The 20,549-nt window shown below is 38.8% G+C and overlaps 1 protein-coding gene across 1 annotated transcript in view; it reads right to left on the reverse strand.

The window, feature by feature from the left end:
- INTS4 (integrator complex subunit 4) overlaps nt 1–20,549 on the reverse strand; it is a 118,782-nt gene that overhangs the window by 95,635 nt on the left and 2,598 nt on the right. Inside the window, exons 2-3 of the mRNA XM_004434036.3 lie at nt 15,531–15,725; nt 315–432 (exon numbers count right to left, since the gene is read on the reverse strand). Coding sequence (XP_004434093.2) covers nt 315–432; nt 15,531–15,725 — 313 coding nt within the window. The remainder of the gene's footprint in view (nt 1–314; nt 433–15,530; nt 15,726–20,549) is intronic.

A 20,549-nucleotide genomic window follows, 5' to 3' on the forward strand; every position in this document is an offset into this window, starting at 1 on the left:
TAACCTTGAACAAGTCAGTTAACTTCTCTGAGCTTCAGTTTCCCCACCTATAAAATAAGGACAATAATATCTATCTTATATCACATGTAAACTACCCTAAGTATATGACACTTGGTAGAGGTCAATAAATGATAGCTATGAAGAGACAGAACTGTATTTTAACTCTAATGCAAATATATGTACATGGTATGGTTTTACTGAATCATCCTCAAATTCCTTTTCAATAACAACCAACAACAAAATTTTGTCTAAATTCCATAGAAAAGGAACTAAAGATTTCTGCTCTGATAGACAACTTTTAAATTTCAACTTACTTTCATTCTGCAGGATGTTAATGGCATCATCCATAATACAGTCTGGTGAAAATCCTGCAGTCTTTGACAATAAACCCAACAACGATGCAATTTTCAGTCTCACAGATGGATCATTCTCCTGGAACAAAAGAAGCTATTGTTACCTTGATGCTCTACTCTCAGCTAAACAACAAACAAAAACATGGGAAACTAACTTCTCAAAAGGGATTCAAGGATCCAAGTATTCTAAACCTTTATTTCTGAAAAATTAACTTCGTATACTGCAGGGAAGAGAGCTTTTCTCAGTCAGTACCTTACACCCAAATACTGCAAAGTAAATGGGAATTTTTTTTATGCCTTCCTAATGTCATTAACTTCTAATAAGAAATGTGCTTTGGGGATTAAAAATACCTGTCTTCCACTGTGCAGTCACATTACACGAGTTGCAGCAACCTGCACCACCAACACTGCCTGCACTGGGCAGCCAACATTGCTGCCAGCATCACTGCTCTTGGAGCCCCTAGAAATTGGGTGTTGCAGCCCACTGCTATCACCAGAAAGAATCTTTCACTCTAGCTACTTTTTTGGATTACCAGATCCTGATTAGAAGCCTGGGGCAGGTGCGTCTAATTGGACAGGTCTAGGTCTTGTGCCTGGGCCTCAGGTGCAAGGCAGACTAAGAAATGAGAAGTCTTGCCCTTTTATCTTTGATATTGGGAGGTGTTCTCTAATTTGCACCAACATTGCTACAGTGAGAATCTCCCCCCAAAGACAAAAAGGAACATGTCTTTTGTTCATCACCATATCTGAAGTATGTAGCACAACATCTGGCATTAAGTAGATGTTCAATAAATACATGTGAAATGGAAAAAAAAAAGTACCTTGCTAGTGCTAAGCACATTTCTATATCAAAGACAAAATTACTTAAATGTGTGCTCAAAAGATGACATGCCTTACAGGTATAATCAACTCCCCACCCCCTCACCTACAATTTCTAAGGAGGTAATCAGGCACAACGAGGAGGCCTGAAGTAGGAGAAGGGGCAACAGATAAGTAATCAGAAAACCTAAAATCCTGGCACATCACTTATCATGTATACAACTCTGGGAAAGTCACTTTCTTGGGAACTTAACCTCAAGCTGTGAGGTGTAGCAGAAAGAGAAAGGACTTTGAAATTAGCCAGATCTAGGTGTGAAGCCCAGACTCACTATGCAGTTGTTATACGTCCTGAACAGGCTAATTAACCTCTCTAAGCCTCATCTGTGAAATGGGGCTAATAACAACCTCAAAGGTCTATTGAGAGAAAAACGACTAGCATAGAAATGGGCACACAGAAGGCAGTCCAATATTAGTGCCCTTCTTCCTTTCTTCATCAGTCCTTTCATGTGGAGGGTAATAAAACCCGAACTGGGGGCCGGCCCAGGGGCACAGCAGTTAAGTGCGCGCACTCCGCTTCAGCGGCCTGGGGTTCACAGGTTCGGATCCCGGGCACGCACTGACGCACCGCTTGTCAAGCCATGCTGTGGCGGCGTCCCATATAAAGTAGAGGAAGATGGGCACGGAGGTTAGCCCAGGGCCAGTCTTCCTCAGCAAAAAAAGAGGAGGATTGGCATCGGATGTTAGCTCAGGGCTGATCTTCCTCACGGAAAAAAAAAACAAAAAACCTGAAATGAACCCCTGTGAATATGGTACTCAGAGCGGTACCATAAAGAGCAAATTAAAAACACGTGGAAGATACAGCTGCAATCCCAGAATATGGGAAATTCCACAGGGTAAATGGCCTGGTTTTTAAACAATAAATAGCATGGGAAAGAAAAGGGGGGGTTGGGGATTGTTACAGACTAAAAGAGATGTAATGGGAGAGATAACCAAATGCAATGTGTGAATCCTCCTTCAAAGAAATCAATTGTAAAAAGACATCTGTAAGACTATCAGTGAAAACTGACCATGTACTAGGTATTAGATGCTATGAAGGATTATTGTTAAGTGAGATATTTTTTAAGTCTTATAAAAGTCCTTATCTATTAAACACAGATAATTAAGTATTTATAGGTGAAATGATATGCTGCCTGGGATTTGCCCCCCTCCACGAAAGTGGGGGAATGCATCAAACAAGAATGCCAAAATGCTGGGCCGGCCCTGTGGTGTACCAGTTAAGCACACGCGCTCTGCTGCAGGCAGGCCGGGTTCGGATCCTGGGCGCGCGCACCCATGCACCGCTTGTCAGGCCATGCTGTGGCGGCGTCCCATATAAAGTAGAGGAAGATGGGCACAGATGTTAGCCCAGGGCCAGTCTTCCTCAGCAAAAGAAGGAGGATTGGCATGGATGTTAGCTCAGGGCTGATCTTCCTCACCAAAAAAAAAAAAAAAAAAAAAGTCTAAAAAAAAAGAATGGCAAAATGCTGATAATTGTTGAAGGTAGATGAGGGCCACCTGAAGGCTCATATTATTTTCTCTCCTTTTTTGAATGTTTATAAACTTACAAAATAAAAAGTTAACTTTTTTGGAAAAATCACATAAAAGTACTTTGTTCTATCTAAAAGGCAGATTAATTTATTCATTCAACAAACATGCAAGGAGCGCTTACTATGCGCCAAGCATTGTTCTAGCTGCTAGGAATACAAAGGTGAATAAAACAGAAGCAATTCCTGCTCTCATGGAGCTTAAATTCAAATGGATAAGGCTGGCAAAAGGAAATATATAATTTCAGGTGGTAAGCATTCTGAAGAAAAATGAAGTATATAAGGAGTTAAATATAAGGGAAGGCTGTTATAGACAGGAGAGTGAGGAAAGTCCACTCCGAGGATATGACTTTGAGTGGACACTTAATTGAATGAGACTGAGAGGCATGGGAAGATTTAGGGAAGCAGTATTCCAGGCAGAAAAAAGTTGCAAACCCAGAATATGGAAACTTCTAAAATTCTATATTTAAAACTCTAGAAGGATGCATACAAAACTGTCAACAGTGAGTCTCTCCAGAGTAACCTCTGGAGAGTGTATTTTGTTTTCTTAATTTATATTTGCAGAGGCAAGTCTCACTCTTTTACACATTTCTGTACTGCTTGAATTTATTACAATAAATGTTACTGTTGTGATTTTAAAAAGAGTATAAATTTAAAACTCTACACAAACATACACAACCCTTCAAAAGCTTCCAGTTTCCTACAGAAAAAAGTCTGCACTACTCAGCATGCTATGAAGTCCTGCCAAGACTGGCCACTATGTCAGCTCCCACAATTCCCTACCAGTGATGCCATGCTGCTTCAAGCTTCTGTACTTCTGCTCAGATTGTACCTCTGCCTAGATTGCTCTCCCCATCTCCCACACCCACCCCCTTCTGCCCCTCAGGTGTCAGCAACCCCAGGAAGTTGTCTCTGATCCCTGAACTGGACATGGATGCCCTTACTCTTGTACCCCCAACAACTTGGTGCAAACTTTTATCGTGCCCCTCACCACAGTGCACTGTAACTATCTGTGATTGTGTCTGTTTCCCCATCCAGTCTGTGAGCCGCTAAAGTGACTAGCAGAATGCCCAGAAAGCACTCTGTACATTCTGATAAAAATAAAGGGAGGAGTACAGGAAAAGGAAAAGCCAAGCATCCTCCTTAATTCAGTCAGTAAATAACTCATTCATTCATCTGTTCAATAAGGATTTCCTGCGCCCTTCTAAGAACCACTGTACTAGGCCATGGGGATACACTGCCCTCATGGAACTTAACGTTTAATGGGCAAGGCACACATTTACCAAGTAATGTCTAAACGAACAATTACAAAGTCATATTGTAAAGGAAAAGTAGTGTTCTATGAAAACCTACAACACGTCAGACATGGACTTTAAAATAATTCTGCATATTATGTTCAAAGAGATCCTGATCTAATTTGAGGCAGACAGGAAAGTACAAATGAATGCTCTGAGTCATGAAAGAATACCACAGTTTCCAGAACTGACAAAAAGGGCAATGTGGCTAAAATGTAGATTGACATGAGATGAGGCTAAAGAGACAAGCAGGTGCCACATCTGTTGGGGAATTATGGCAAATGCCTCTGATAGTGCCTAGCATGCAGCAGGAATTCAATACATATTTGTTCATTGTTGAAGAGACAAATGAATAATCTTTGTCCTAAGACCAATAAAACCCCTTTGAAGAACTATAAACAGGAGGGTGACATGAACAGATTTGAGTTGTTGAAATACCAATCAAGCCTCAATATAATGATTGGATTGAAGGGGGAAAAGCAGACAGAGACACAAATTAAGAGTATACAGTAGTACCCCCTTATCTGTGATTTTGCTTTCCGCAGTTTCAGTTATCCACAGTCAACCACAGTCTGAAAATAACGCTACATCACAATGCCTACATCCTTCACCTCACTTCATCTCATCACATAGGCATTCTATCACCTTACATCATCATAAAAAGAAGGATGAGTAAAGTACAATAAGATATTTTGAGAGAGAGAGTACAGTCACATAACTTTTATTACAGTATGTTGTTATAATTGTTTTATATTATTGCCTAATTTATAAATGAAATTAAATTTTATCATAGATATGCATATACAGGAAAAAATACAGTATATACAGGGTTCAGTACTATCCACAGTTTCAGGCTTCCACTGGAGGCCTTGGAACGTATCCCCTGCAGATAAGGGGGGACTACTGTATTGCAATAGTCCAGCAAAAGACAATGGCAAGACTCCCACTTCTGGTAAGGGCAGACTAGATAATTCAGATCAATGTTCCTGCTGAGAAAAACCACAAAAGTACTATGGATTTCAAAAAAAGAAAAAAGAGTGCACACGCACACACACACACATACATGCATATACACAAACATATATACATACATGCACACATATATGTGTACGTGTGTGTATACATGTGTGTGTGTATTTGAAGGTATTAGAAAACTAAAAGATAAATGAAGAATTAAAGAACCAGGATCATGCAAGGAAGGTCACAGACCCAAGAAGGTTCACCTAGAGTTTGGGGCTGCTTTTTCTCTAGGCTTCTGCCAACTGGGAGAAGTGAGGGGATGGATGGATGAGATGCAAAGTAAGCAGTGCTTCTGACAGCAAGGTGAGGCGAGGGAGGCAATGACTAGAGTGTAAGACTGAGGGTAGGAGAGTAAGCAGGGGCAGCCTAATCAACCCCATCACTTTGGATTGGGACCCTAAAAGGTTACAACACATGAGTAAGAGTGAAACAAAAATACATAGACTTTAGCAGAAACTGCAACTCAGCTTTGAATCATCTCAATTCCTGAAATAAGAATAAAATTTTCCTGGATTACTAGATAGAAACAAATCCTCTCTGGATGAACATTAAGTCATCCTAAGGCTTAAATTATTTTTACAAACAATTTTGGAAATACACTAATACAACGAGAAATAAGGCACACTAGGAGATCAGATAACAAGAATAAAAATGATAAGACATACCCACAGGGACTCCATTTATTGGAGTTCTCAGACACAAACTTTAAAATAATTCTGCTCATTATGTTCAAAGAGATAAAAGGCAAAATTAAGAATTTCACCAGAAAACTAGAACTTTAAAAAAAGGAAATTATAGAAATGACAAAAAGCAATAAACGAAATTAAGAACAAATGGACAGGTTTAACAGTACACTAGACAAGGTGAGGAGAGAATTAGTGAACTGGAAGATAGGTCCAGAATGAAGCAGAAGGAGACAAAAGAAGAAAAATTCAGAAGAGAAGGTAATAGAATAAAATGAGATGGTTTATCATATATGTAATTGAAATCCCAAAGGGAGAGGAGAGAGAATGAGATAAAAGCAAAATTTGAAGAAATAATGGCAAAGAACCTTTCTGATGACAAGTACCAAGCCACAGATAATAAAACAAGTACTATGATCCCCAAATGGGATAAATGAAAAGAAATCCACGTGTAGGCACATGACAGAAAAATTGCTGAAAACCATACCAAGCAAAAACTCTTAAAAGCAGCCAAATAAAAAGAAGACAGATTACTCCTCAAAGGGATCAATAATAAGACTGACATTTGACTTTGCAACAGAAACAATGGAAGGCAAAAGACAGCAATGATACATTTAAAGTAATAAAAAAAATAACAGCCAATCTAACATTCTACACACCGCAAAAACATCCTTCAAGAATGGAGGTAAATGAGCCCAGCCCCGTGGCCTAGCAGTTAAGCGCACGCGCTCCACTGCTGGCGGCCCGGGTTTGGATCCCGAGCGCGCACCGATGCACCATTTGTCAGGCCATGCTATGGCGGTGTCCCATATAAAGTGGATGAAGATGGGCACAGATGTTAGTCCAGGGCCAGTCTTCCTCAGCAAAAAGAGGAGGATTGGCATGGATGTTAGCTCAGGGCTGATCTTCCTCACAAAAAAAAAAAAAAAAAGAATGGAGGTAAAACTTTTCCATAAAAACAAACACAAAGGATTTGTCATCAGTAAACTCACAATAAAAGAAAATATCAGAGAGTATTCCTCAGCCAAAAGGAAAAAAATCCCAGAGGAGTAGTCACAGATGCAGGAAGGAAAGAAAAGCAATGATCAATACATGTGGGTAATAATATATAGGTAAATCTAAATGAATACTGCCTGTATAAAATAAGAATAACAATGTCTTCTAGAGTGAAAACTGGAGAATTAAAGTATACAATTACACTCACATGTAATTCAGGAAGGTGGATAAATGGAGTTAAAGTCCTTGTGTTGTCCAAAATAGTAAAAGTACCATTTAACATTTGACTTTGGTAAGTCAAGAATCCATGCTATAATATCTAGGTTAACCAGTAAAAGAAGTGTAAAAGAATGTATAACTCCCAACCTAATAAAGGGGGGGGTGGGGCGAGTAGGGGAGTGCATTAAACAAAGAATCAATCCAGGCCAGCCCGGTGGCGTAGTGGTTAAGTTCGCATGCTCCACCATGGCGGCCCGGGGATTGCAAGTTCAGATCCCAGCGGACCTAGGCACCACTCATCAAGCCATGCTGTGGTGGCATCCCACACACAAAATAGAGGAAGATGGGCACAGATGTTAGCTCAGAGCCAATCTTCCTCACACAAAAAAAGAATCAATCCCAAAGATGGTAGGAAACGAGAGGAAAAAAAACAATATTGAGCCAGTAAGACAAACAGAAACCATTTAATAAGAGGGTAGATTTAAATCCACATACATCAATAATTACATTAAATGTAATAAACTAAATGCTCCAATTAAAAAATAAAGACTGTCAGATTAGATTTTCAAAAAAACTAACTCTTGGGCCGGCCCCATGGCTTGGCCGTTAAGTGCCCGCGCTCTGCTGCTGGTGGCCCAGGTTCGGATCCCGGGCGCGCACCGACGCACCGCTTCTCCGGCCATGCTGAGGCTGCATCCCACATACAGCAACTAGAAGGATGTGCAGCTATACGTACAACTATCTACTGGGGCTTTGGGGGAAAAATAAATTAAAAAAAAAAAAAACTAACTCCATATTGTTTACATGGGTCGTATCTAAAACACAAAAGCTACAAAAAAGATCAAAATAAAAGACAGAACTATGTATACCAAGCAAATTTTAATCAAAAGATACCTGGCATCATTATATTAACATCAAAGCCATTATTTGCTGACATGATTGTAAAAAATCCAAAATAATCTACATACAATTTATTAAAATTGTTAAATGAGCTTAGCAAGGTTGTTAGATGTAAGATTTAATAAACAAAAATCAATTGCATTTCTGAATATCAGCTCTGTAGAAAATGAAATCTTAAAAATATATCATCTACAATAACATAAAATATTATACAGGAATAACTAACAGAAAGACATACAAAACCTCTATGCATAAAACTATAAAACAGTATTAAAATAACAGGGATGTACTATGTCGATGGATTGCAAGACTCAATATTGTAAAATATCAATCCCCAAACCCCATCTGAACTATAGAGTTAATGCAACCCTAATCAAAATGCTAATAAGAATTTTCTGTTTTGGGGCACAATTTCACAAGCTGATTTCAAAATTTATAAAGAAATGAGAAGACCAAGAGTAACCAAGATATTCTTAAAGAAGAACAAGGTGGGAGAACTTGTCCTACCAGCTGTCAAGATTTATTATAATACTATCCTAAGACAGCATGGTGTTGGCATAAGAACTGACAAGTAAACCAATGGAATAGAATAGAAAGCCCTGAAACATACTTGCCCATATAGAGACACTTGATTTACCACAAAGGTGGTACTGCAGAGTAATGAAAAAAGGACATTCTTCTCAATAAATGGTGCTGGGACATTTGGGTTTCCACAAACCCAAGCAACATACAGTCGGCCTTCCACATCTACAGATTCCGTATCCACAGATTCAACCAGCCACAGATCTGTACATATCTTCCCCAGGGGTTCCGTCCTGAGAAACCCATCATAAGTTGAAAATATTGTAAGTCAAAAATGCATTTAATACATCTAACCTATGGAACATCATAGCTTAGCCTAGCCTACCTTAAACATGCTCAGAACACTTACATTAGTCTACAGTTGGGCAAAATCATCTTAACACAAAGCCTATTTTATAATAAAGTGTTGAATATCTCATGTAATTTTTTGAATACTGCACTGAAAGTGAAAACAAGAATGGTTGTAAGTGCAGCTGTTGTTTACCCTCGAGATCACGTGGTTGACTGGGAGCTGTGGCTTGCTGCTGCTGCCCAGCATCATGAAAGAGTATCATACAGGGGACTGCGCCGTGGCTTAGTGGTTAAGTGCACGCGCTCCGCTACTGGCGGCCTGGGTTCAGATCCCGGGCGCGCACCGACGCACCGCTTCTCCAGCCATGCTGAGGCCGTGTCCCACATACAGCAACTAGAAGGATGTGCAACTATGACATACAACTATCTAGTGGGGCTTTGGGGAGAAAAAAAAAAGAGGAGGATTGGCAATAGATGTTAGCTCAGAGCTGGTCTTCCTCACTAAAAAGAGGAGGATTAGCATGGATGTTAGCTCAGGGCTGATCTTCCTCACAAAAAAAAAAAAAAAAAAAGAGTATCATACAGCATACCACTAAGCCAGGGAAGGATCAAGTTTCGGTTTCTAGAAACCAAGTACAGTTTCTACTGAATGTGTATCACTTTCTCACCATCATGAAGTCAAAAAATCGTTAAGTCAAACCACCATAAGTTGGGGACCATCTGTACTATGTTTACAATTCGTGGTAGGTGGAACCCACAGATGCAGAACCCATGGATGTGGAGAGCCAACCTAAGGGACTTGAGCATCCACAGATTTTGGTATCCTCAGGAGTCCTGGAACCAATTCTTCACGGATACCAAGGGACGACAGTACACAAAAATCAACTCCATGTGTGAAAAGCAAATAATAAATCTTCTAGTAATATTGTAGCAAAATGTCTTAATGAGCTCAGGGTAGGCAAACCCTTCTTATATCAGTCAAGAAAAGCACAAAATATAAATGAAAAGATTGTCAAATTGGGCTATATTAAGAACTTCTTTTCATCAAAACACAACATTAAGGGACTCAAAAAGGACAAGACATTTCTAACACATATAACCATTAAAGAACTTTTACCTGCCAGAATATAAAGAATTCCCACGAGAATAAGAAAAAAAAACAGTAAAAATAGGCAAGAGACATAAATAGGCACTACCCAAAAGGATATCCAAATGGCCAATTAAACATATTAAAGTTGCCACTTCACTAGCAATCCGAGGAATGCAAATTAAGGCCACAATGATATACTACACATCCACAAGAACGGTCAAAATGAAAAAGATCAGTAATTCCAAATGTTGGCAAGTATGTGGAGCAACTGAAATTCTCACACAGTGCTAATAGGAATAACACTAAATTGGTACTACCATTTTGGAAAACAGTAAGCTCAGTAATTCCATTCCAGGGTATATACTACACAGAAATACAAGCCATGCAAACCAAGAGACTTGTACAAAAATGTTGATGGCAGTATTTCTTATAATAGTTAAAAACTGGAGACAGCCTAAATGTCCATCAATAATAGAATGGATAAACAAATTATGGGATGTTCATACAATGAAATCTTATAATGTGGCAAAAATGAATGAACTATAGCTACAGTCAACAATATGATGAATCTCACAAACAGAATTTTGAACAAAAGTCACACATAAAAAGATACGTACTGTATTCTCTAATTATATGAAGTTAAAAAAAGACAAAAACAAATTGTTGTATTTAGGGGTGCAGGTTTAAATAGCAAAAAAAATAAAAGAAAGGAAGTTATTACCCTAAAAGTCAGGATAGTGGTGGTTATCTTTGGGAAAGGAAGGAGAAATAATTAGAAGCAGGTTTGAGGGGGCCTATGGGATGTTGATAATATTCTTGACCTGGATGGTGATTACACACTGTGTTGACGTTGTGATAAATCAATAGGCTGTATGAGGTTTTTCTATGTATTATTATTTATGTGCTACATTTCATAAGTTTCATAAGTTTTAAAAATATGATAGTTACTTGGATTACTGAGGTAACAGTGGAAACAGAGGGAGATAGACTCAAGAGATATTTAGAAGGAAAAATCAACAAGACTTGGTGAGGAAGGGAATATGAGGAGAGGAAAGGGTGAAGGTGGTATAGACGATCTTTCTCAGGTTTTGACTAAGGGTCTATACTGATGGTGGTACCATTTCCTGAGATAAGGTAGACTGGAGAATGAAGGGAGACACTGAATTCACTTTTGAATAGAAATAAAAGCCAATTCTTTTATGAACTTCAAATCATTAAAATAACATCATAGACTCAAGTAATTGTCTTTCAAGGACAATGGACTAGCCAAATGCCCTAATTCTGTAGTGAGAGAGGATAGGAGAAGAGCTATATAGCCTTTCAACGGTCTGGAATGGAGTCAGACTTCCAAATACAAGGGAACCGCCCAGAAAGCAGAAGTACTAAGCCTAGCAGATAAGAGGGAGGCAAGAAGGTAAGAATGGGACAAAAAGAACAAGAGAGTATCTGACCTAGTGACATTCTTTATCCATCTAGATACTTCACTCAAGTTCTCCTACTCTCTGAAATAATCCCCTGGTACCCCTGCTACTGAAACACATAAATCACCTCTACTCTTAAGCTTAAAACACACTGCCTCCAGGGAAGCCCTCTCTAATAACTGCTCTTCTCACCATTACAACTGTCCTGCTGCAGGCTTTCATCACTTAACTCCCAGCTGGTCACCCCAAGTCCTCTCTTGCCTTCATCCAATTCCTCCATCCTCCATATTGTCCACAGAGTGACATGTGTAAAACAAAAACCCACAGGTAGAATACAAAACCCTTCAGAATCAGACCCCTTTCAATCTTTCTAGTCTTATCTCTTAAAGAGCTCTCAACCTAAAACTTACACCAGCCAAACTATTTATATTTCTTCTCATGCAACACGCTATTTCATATCTCCACGCCTTTGCTCACAACTGCTCCTTCTTTCTAAAATGCTTTTCCTCTGTTTTCCAACTGACCAAATCTGTTTTTTTAAGACTCGTCTCAAGCATTATTACCACTTGATAACCCCTGCTCCCAAGTAGAACTGATTATCCTCTTCTTTGAGGTCACATTACCACCTGTCCCAGATTTCATAGCACCTTTAACATTGTACTGTTATTATCCACTTATTGTCTTATCTACTCAACTAGACTCAGATCAAGGATCATATATTCATGTCGGTATCACCAACATGAAGCACAAGGCCTAGCATAGAATTAGTATTCAGAACATTTTGAGAGAATGAAACAAATGAACAAATGAATAACTTCAGCCTTTAATATCTAATACTACATATATCATTTGGTCTACCAACTATACTGCTAGCCCCTAAAGGACAAGGAACATGTCTCACAGCTCTTCTACATCCTCCACAGCAATTAGCACAGTGGTATAACTGACGAACCCTTCATGAGAAATAAGTTCAGATACTGCTGCCTGACCACAGAAAGACTTGGAGAAGAAAAGCAAAAGCCAAAGTAGTTTATCTACTAAAATACCAGATACCACATTTCTGGATAAAACAGAAGAAAGGGTAAAAAACACTACGGTCATGGAGCCGGCCCAGTGGCATAATGGTTAAGTTTGCACACTCGATTTCGGCGGCGCAGGGTTCACAGGTTCAGATCCCAGGCATGGACCTGTGCACCACTTACCAAGCCATGCTATGGCAGGCGTCCCACATATAAAGTGGAGGAAGATGGGCACAGGTGTTAGCCCAGGGCCAATCCTCCTCAGCAAAAAAGAGGAGGATTGGCAACGGATGTAGCTCAGGGCTAACCTTCCTCATCAAAAAAAAAACTACACTACGGTCATCAATCTAGAACTGGACCCATTTGGCATCCCACCTCATTTCCTTTGGGGCTAGAATCTGCTAGACTAATGCAAACACCATGGACTGGTCAAAGGGCTTGGAGTCTGACATCAGAACACCTGAGTTCAATTTTGCTTTTAGACATGATAATGGTATTGTAACTATGTTTTTAAAAAGAGTCTTTATTGTTTAGAGATATAAACTGAAATTTATGAATAAAATGATACGGTGCCAGGGATTTGTTGTCACAAGAATCTGGTGGTGAGGGTAGAGGAAGCAGAAGTGGACAGTAGCATGGGAATGCATCAAGTTTGGCCATGAAATGATAATTGTTGAAGCTGGGTAATGAGTACATGGGAATTAATTAAACTATTCTCTCTACTTATATATATATTTGAAATGTTCCAAAACAAAAAGTTGAAAAACAAAAACCAACCCAGATTCAAATCTAGACCCTCCATTTACTTAGCTGGGTGAAACTGCTCTAAGCCTAGTTCCTTATCTGGATTATAGAGAGAACAATGGTGTTGTCATCAGGATTAAATAAAATATTACATGTGGAAAGAGCTTTATAAACTCCAACAAGCTATATAAATGTTAACTGCTCTTAGAAGTATTATTATAGATGATTACTCGCAATAGTTATATTATATAATAATAGGTAGATATTGCTAAGAAAAGGGATAACTAAAAATAGATCACTAAGAGACTAAAGACTTCTTGAGAACAAAAATCCTGATCACTCATGTAAAACAGGAGGGAAACATTTATTAAGCCCCTACAATGTTCCAGGGACCTTGCCAGACACCGGGACAGAGATCAATAGATTTGTAGTCTCTGAATTTAGGGGCTCAAACTCTGAAGGAAATAGGCACATATGACAAACAATGGCAATGCTAAGAGCTAATTAATGTGCTAACAGGACACTGTCCACTGCCCAGACAATGCCTGATATATAATAATCATTTGTTAACCGAGTAAAAAGTGTCACAAAGCATTCATTCATTCAACAAATATTTATTTTACCACATACTGTTCTTGGTGCTGCAGATGCATCAATTTAAAAAAACAAAAAATATCCTTGTTCAAGAGGACCTTACATTCTAGTATGGGGAAATGGACAAGGAACAAAATAAATGAGAAAATCATATAGCATATTAGTAGATGGTAAGTGCTATAGAGAAAATAAAATTTAAAAAAGCAGCTAGGAAGTGCTGGGGTGGGATAGGTAGTTTCAATTTCAAACAGAGAGATAAAGGAAGACCTTCATGAAAAAGTGACATTTGAGAAAAGACTTGAATGAAGCATGGGAAGTAGTCATATGAACATCTGAGTGAAGTGTTCCAGACAGAAGGAAACATAAGTGGAAAGTCTCAGAGGAAAGAATATGGTTGGCAGAGAAAATGGCAGAGCAGATCACAGGGCAGTGGTAGGGAGTGGAGTTCTAGGCTGAGGGAAAAGCATGTGAAAGAACACTGATTTCTGAAAACACACAAGGTCTTTAGAAAACTGCAAGCATTTTGATTAAGCAAGAACATTATATATGTAAAGAAAAGGACCTTTAATGTCATCATAAGAGATTTAAATAAAGATAGTTTATAGAAAGAAAAGAGACTGAAGGGAGAAAGATGAGAAGCTTCTGCAAGGTGGGACTTCAAGACATTATACACATCCCAAAAGATGCAACAGGAAGTACAAATCATCGTCTATACAGTATTCTTAAAATTCTCAGAAATATGCTTAACCTGAATCTAACAAAGCCTACAGATCTAACTTTCAGTTCATAGTAAATACAGGGGATAGAGGAGCAAGTTAACTCCCAAGAAGTCAATAAATTCAGAAAACAAGACATTTTATAAAACAACTGATGATTTCTTCAACAGATCAATGTCACCAAAATAATAAAAACTGTTCTAGATTTAAAAAAGAGCAAATGCCATGTGTGGACACTGTTTGCATTTTGATGTGAACAAATCAACTATAAAAAGATATTCTAGAAACAACTAGAAAAATTTGAATATGGACTAGTTGTTAGACAACATTAAGGAATTATTTAGCTTTACTTGATGTGGTCAGGTGGTTATGTTTAAAAAAAAAGATGTCCCTTTTTTAGAAATATTTACTGAACTATTTAGGGAAAAATATTATGATACCCTAAAATTTTTCAGGAAAGCAAATTTAGCAAAATATTAATGACCGTTTAATTCGACAGATGGGTATTTGGCAGTTCATTACAGTACTGTCTCTACTTTTCTATAAGCTTAATAATTTTCATACTAAAGTTTAAATTTTTAATTCATCTGTGATTCAAATATTTGAAAATCATTTCTTCTCCATTTACTTCAGATCTCATTTATATATGAAAACTGAAAAATAAACATTTTGTGAATTTCATTTTCCGTTTAAACTATTTCCTGTATTTAATCATGCATGAATTGATGTTTTCTTCGAACCCATTAAAATACATGGAGAAACAAAATGCCACTTAGCTAAAAAAAAGTTAAAAAAAGAGCTATTGCAATTAGATACAAAGGCCTTGAATTAGGGCAGTAACAGCAGGATAACGGGACTACATTCCAGAGACAAGCCTGGTTACAGAAGGGTAATGGTTGGACCATGACCCACAAACTCCTCCTTTGTGCTTCCACTGCACTCGGTACATATTGTACTCATAGGACCCCAGCAATATAATGCAACTTATCCTTACCGTTCACATCTGTCTCCATCTCGATACCATATGCTTCTAAGGACAGGATTTGGATCTTTTTTATCTCTGCATCCACAGTGCCTAGCACATGGAAGACCCTCAGTAAAAGCCAGCTGAATGAACAACTTATTTACTTCACAGTATTAACGCATTCTGCAGACATGATACCATTCTTATACATACGCCCATCAGGTCCTCAAGACCTTCTTACCTTGTAGTAGTGTTCCAAGAGAATCCTGACGACCCCCTCCACACTTTCTGCCTCGACAGGCTTCCTGGCAAACTGAAGTAGGTACTGCAAAGCATCTGCTGGAGAGGTAGCTTTACACAGATCTATGTGGAGTGCTGCAGATTTACTTGGTTTTGTCAGTCGGAGTTTCTTAGTAGCAATTTCCTCCTGTTGTTGCTGCAAGGCAGGAGGGAAGATAAGACATGAAAACCTAACTGAAAACACAGGGTCTGCAAATTTAACTTTGCCTTATTTGATGGAAATAACTTTCCCGTATACCAAATAATGAAGTTAGGTAACAGACCTAGCTTTAGGAAAACACAGTGTTATGAACTGGAAAAAGAGCACTGGATTGGAGACAAGGCTATGAGCCCCAATTTTGCTTTTCACTAGCTCCTACAACTTTGGGCAAGTCATTTAATTTCTCCAAGTCTCAGTTTCTTTCTCTGTAAAGTAGGTCCACTAACATTCTTGCCTATCTCTTAGGATTATTGTAGCTTTAGGGTTAAGAGGACACACAAAGAATCTGCTCCATTCTTTATCAGAAAAGAAATCTCAATTGTACGAATACTTTCAGACTGTGCTGAGGCACCCACCAGGTTCAGCTTCCCTCCTGAGAAAACTAGAACCGGGCCGGCCCCGTGGCTTAGCGGTTAAGTGCGCGCGCTCCACTACTGGCGGCCTGGGTTCGGATCCCGGGCGCGCACCAACACACCGCTTCTCCGGCCATGCTGAGGCTGCGTCCCACATACAGCAACCAGAAGGATGTGCAACTATGACATACAACTATCTACTGGGGCTTTGGGGAAAAAAAAGTAGGAGGATTGGCAATAGATGTTAGCTCAGAGCCGGTCTTCCTCAGCAAAAAGAGGAGGATTAGCATGGATGTTAGCTCAGGGCTGATCTTCCTCACAAAAAAAAAAAAAAAGGAAAGAAAACTAGAACTGATGGGAACTGTATGCAGCTTACAGAGAGGAAAAAATCTTCCCCTCACTCCAGATGACTATATTCACCCACATCATTCTGCCTTTATTAGAAAAATGGTCAGTGTAGAAAAGAAATACACTGCCATATGCCTAGCAAACTGTTGTTGCATTAGTGGTGTCGAGTCCATTTCGACTCCTAGCGATGCTGTGCAGAGCGGAACTCTGCCCGGTCTTTTTGTGCCATCCTCTCACCTTCCAGCGCTATATCCAACAATGCTCCGCTGCTATTCATACGGTTTTCACAGCCAATTTTTTTCAGAAGTGGGTGGCCAGGTCCTTCTTCCTAGTCTGTCTTAGTCTAGAAGTTTGCTGAAAGCTGCCCACCATGGGTGACCCTGCTGGTATTTGAAATACCAGTGGCATAGCTTTCAGCATCACAGCAACATGCTGCTACGACAGTATGACAACCAACTAACAGGTGGTGTGGTTCCCTAACCAGGAAACGAACCAGGGTCACAAGAGTGAGAGCCCTGAATCTTAACCACTAGGCACCAGGGCTGGCTCCAGCAAACAGCTGCCACTTGATAAATGTTTACTGAACAACTGATCTGGAATTAGGAGTTGTCTCTGAGTTCCAGCTCTGCTGCTTTGTTCTAAGTAAGTCATGATTCTCACGTTTATCATCTGTAAAATAGGAATGACGACACCGACCACCAGTCTTTCTCAACCAGGGATCCTCATCTGACACACGAAACATACAAAATTCTTTGAGTGACTATTTTCTAAATTCTACATTTAGAGCATAACTAGAACCATTCTAAATGCATTTGTTACACATAATGGGTGCCAAAAAGTTCATGTAAAAGGATACCTGTCACTCCAGGGCTTCAGTCAGGCCCTGATGGGGTATAAAGATCATAACATAAGATAAATGTAATCAATAATTTTCCTTAACACTTGATGCACCATTTTGATATCCTGAACAACCACCTCTTTACAAATTTATACTTCTACAGAGAAGAAATTAGGATTATTCTAGACAGGAATAAATAGTATGGCATGATAAAAAAGACCAAGGGCTTTGAAGTCAGAGGAACTGGGGTTGAATAACCACTTACTAGCTAGGGGAGGCTTTTATAAAAGGGAATACAATACCTATATCACAGGGATATTTGAAAAGTATAATGTCTTTACTGTACAAGACATAATAAGCACTAGATACATATCAGTTCTCTCTCCCTCATCTTCATAGCAGAGGAAAGAGAAAAGAAGCACTAAGAACTCATTTCATCACTCTATGGTAACCATTCATGCAGAATGAAGTGAAGAAATGAGCTCTTCTCTTAAAATCCTTACCCATTTTCATCCTATTCCACACAAATTCAGTCTTCAGTGTTATCTGGGCTGCAAGTAGCTCAAAAGCTAGGGAAGATTTTTTTTCCCTAGAGAGTGTAAGGAGGAGGACAAACGGATACCTGCCATCATTGAATCATCAATAACATTTTAGTGAGCCAGGCCCTATGGTCTATCCAGGGGACACAGAGATGAACCAGGCATTATCTCTGCCCTCAAGGAGCTCAGACCCGTGGCGAGATACATACACTGCTAATTATAGTAGCACTGAGGGATAAGTACAAATAGATGAGTACCACAGAGTGCTACAGAAGCAGGGGAGGAAGACACTGAACTCCCACCAAGATTTCAGTTGGATCTTGAAGCAAAAATATAAGTCCACTGGGTGGAGAACAAAAAGAAAGGGAAGAATGACATCCATTCCATGTAAAAGAGACAAAAGATACAAAAGTTTGGAGAGGTGCAAACACGTGGCATGCTGGAGGAGGGGTGAGTAGTCTTGGGAAGTGGGAACCACAGACCGTTGGGAAGAAAGGAAGTGACGCTACACAACAATGTGAATGTATTTAATGCCCCTGAACTGTACATTTCAAAATGATTAAAATGGTAAATTTTATGTTATGCATATTTTACCACAAATTAAAAAAAAAAAAAAAAAGTGGGCAAGGGAAACAGCCAGGAAATCTCAGAAAGCAAACCACAGAAGGGAGAACTCTGTGAAGTTAGAAAATAAATTCTTAGACTTATACAACCTCCCAAAATTGAACCAAGAAGAAATGGAGAATCTGAATAGACCAATAACAAGTAAAGAGATTGAAATAGTAATCAAAAACCTCCCAAAAAATAAAAGTCCAGGACCAGATGGCTTCTCCAGTGAATTTTACCAAACATTCAAAGAAGATTTAATACCCATCCTCCTCAAACTATTCCAAAAAATAGAGGATGGAACACTTCCTGAATCATTCTATGAGGCCAACATCACCCTGATACCAAAACCAGACAAAGACAATACAAAGAAAGAAAATTACAGGCCAATATCGCTGATGAACATTGATGCAAAAATCCTCAACAAAATATTGGCAAACCGAATACAACAATATATTAAAAAGATCATACACCATGATCAAGTGGGATTTATACCAGAGACGCAGGGATGGTTCAACATCCGCAAATCAATCAACATGATACATCACATCAACAAAACAAAGAATAAAAACCACATGATCGTCTCAATAGACGCAGAGAAGGCATTTGACAAGATACAACATCCATTTATGATAAAAACTCTCAATAAAATGGGAATAGAAGGAAAGTACCTCAACATAATAAAGGCCATATATGACAAACCCACAGCTGAAATCATACTCAACGGGGAAAGACTGAAAGCCATTCCTCTGAGAACAGGAACGAGGCAGGGCTGCCCACTCTCACCACTCCTGTTCAACATAGTACTGGAGGTTTTGGCCAGAGCAATTAGGCAAGAAAAAGGAATAAAAGGAATCCAAATAGGTAACGAAGAAGTGAAACTCTCACTATTTGCAGATGACATGATTGTATATATAGAAAACCCTAAAGAATCTGTTGGAAAACTGTTAGAAACAATCAACAACTACAGCAAAGTTGCAGGGTACAAAATCAATCTACAAAAATCAGTTGCATTTCTATATGCTAATAATGAACTAACAGAAAGAGAGCTCAAAAAGATAATACCATTTACAATTGCATCAAAAAGAATAAAATACCTAGGAATAAATCTTACCAAGGAGGTGAAGGACCTATACAATGAGAACTACAAGACATTATTGAGGGAAATCCACAATGACATAAAGAAATGGAAAGATATCCCATGCACGTGGATTGGAAGAATAAACATAGTTAAAATGTCTATATTACCTAAAGCAATCTACAGATTCAATGCAATCCCAATCAGAATCCCAATGACATTCTTCACAGAAATAGAAAAAAGAATACTAAAATTTATATGGGGCAACAAAAGACCCTGAATAGCTAAAGAAATCCTAAAGAAAAAGAACAAAGCAGGAGGCATCACAATTCCTGACTTCAAAACATACTACAAAGCAATAGTAATCAAAACAGCATGGTACTGGTACAAAAACAGACACACAGATCAATGGAACAGAATTGAAAGCCCAGAAATAAAACCACACATATACGGACAGCTAATTTTCGACAAAGGTGCTAAGAACATACAATGGAGAAAGGAAAGTCTCTTCAATAAATGGTGTTGGGAAAACTGGACAGCCACATGCAAAAGAATGAAAGTGGACCATCTGCTATCGCCATTCACAAAAATTAACTCAAAATGGATCAAAGACCTGAAGGTGAGACCTGAAACTATAAAACTCATAGAAGAAAATATAGGCAACACACTATTTGACATTGGTTTTAAAGGAATCTTTTCGGATGACATGCCTACCCAGACTAGGGAAACTAAAGAAAAAATAAACAAATGGGACTTGATCAGATTAAAGAGCTTTTATAAGACAAATGAAACCAGAATCAAGATGAACAAACAACCAACCAGCTGGGAGAGAATATTTGCAAAACATACATCTGACAAGGGGTTGATCTCCATAATATATAAAGAACTCACACAAGTGAACAACAAAAAAACAAACAACCCGATCAAAAAATGGGCAGAGGAAATGAACAGACACTTCTCCAAGGAAGATATACAGATGGCCAATAGGCACATGAAAAC

The sequence above is a fragment of the Ceratotherium simum genome, chromosome 7, assembly GCF_057802395.1.
Source record: "Ceratotherium simum simum isolate JZ-2026a chromosome 7, ASM5780239v1, whole genome shotgun sequence".
In the NCBI taxonomy this organism is placed as follows: domain Eukaryota; kingdom Metazoa; phylum Chordata; class Mammalia; order Perissodactyla; family Rhinocerotidae; genus Ceratotherium; species Ceratotherium simum.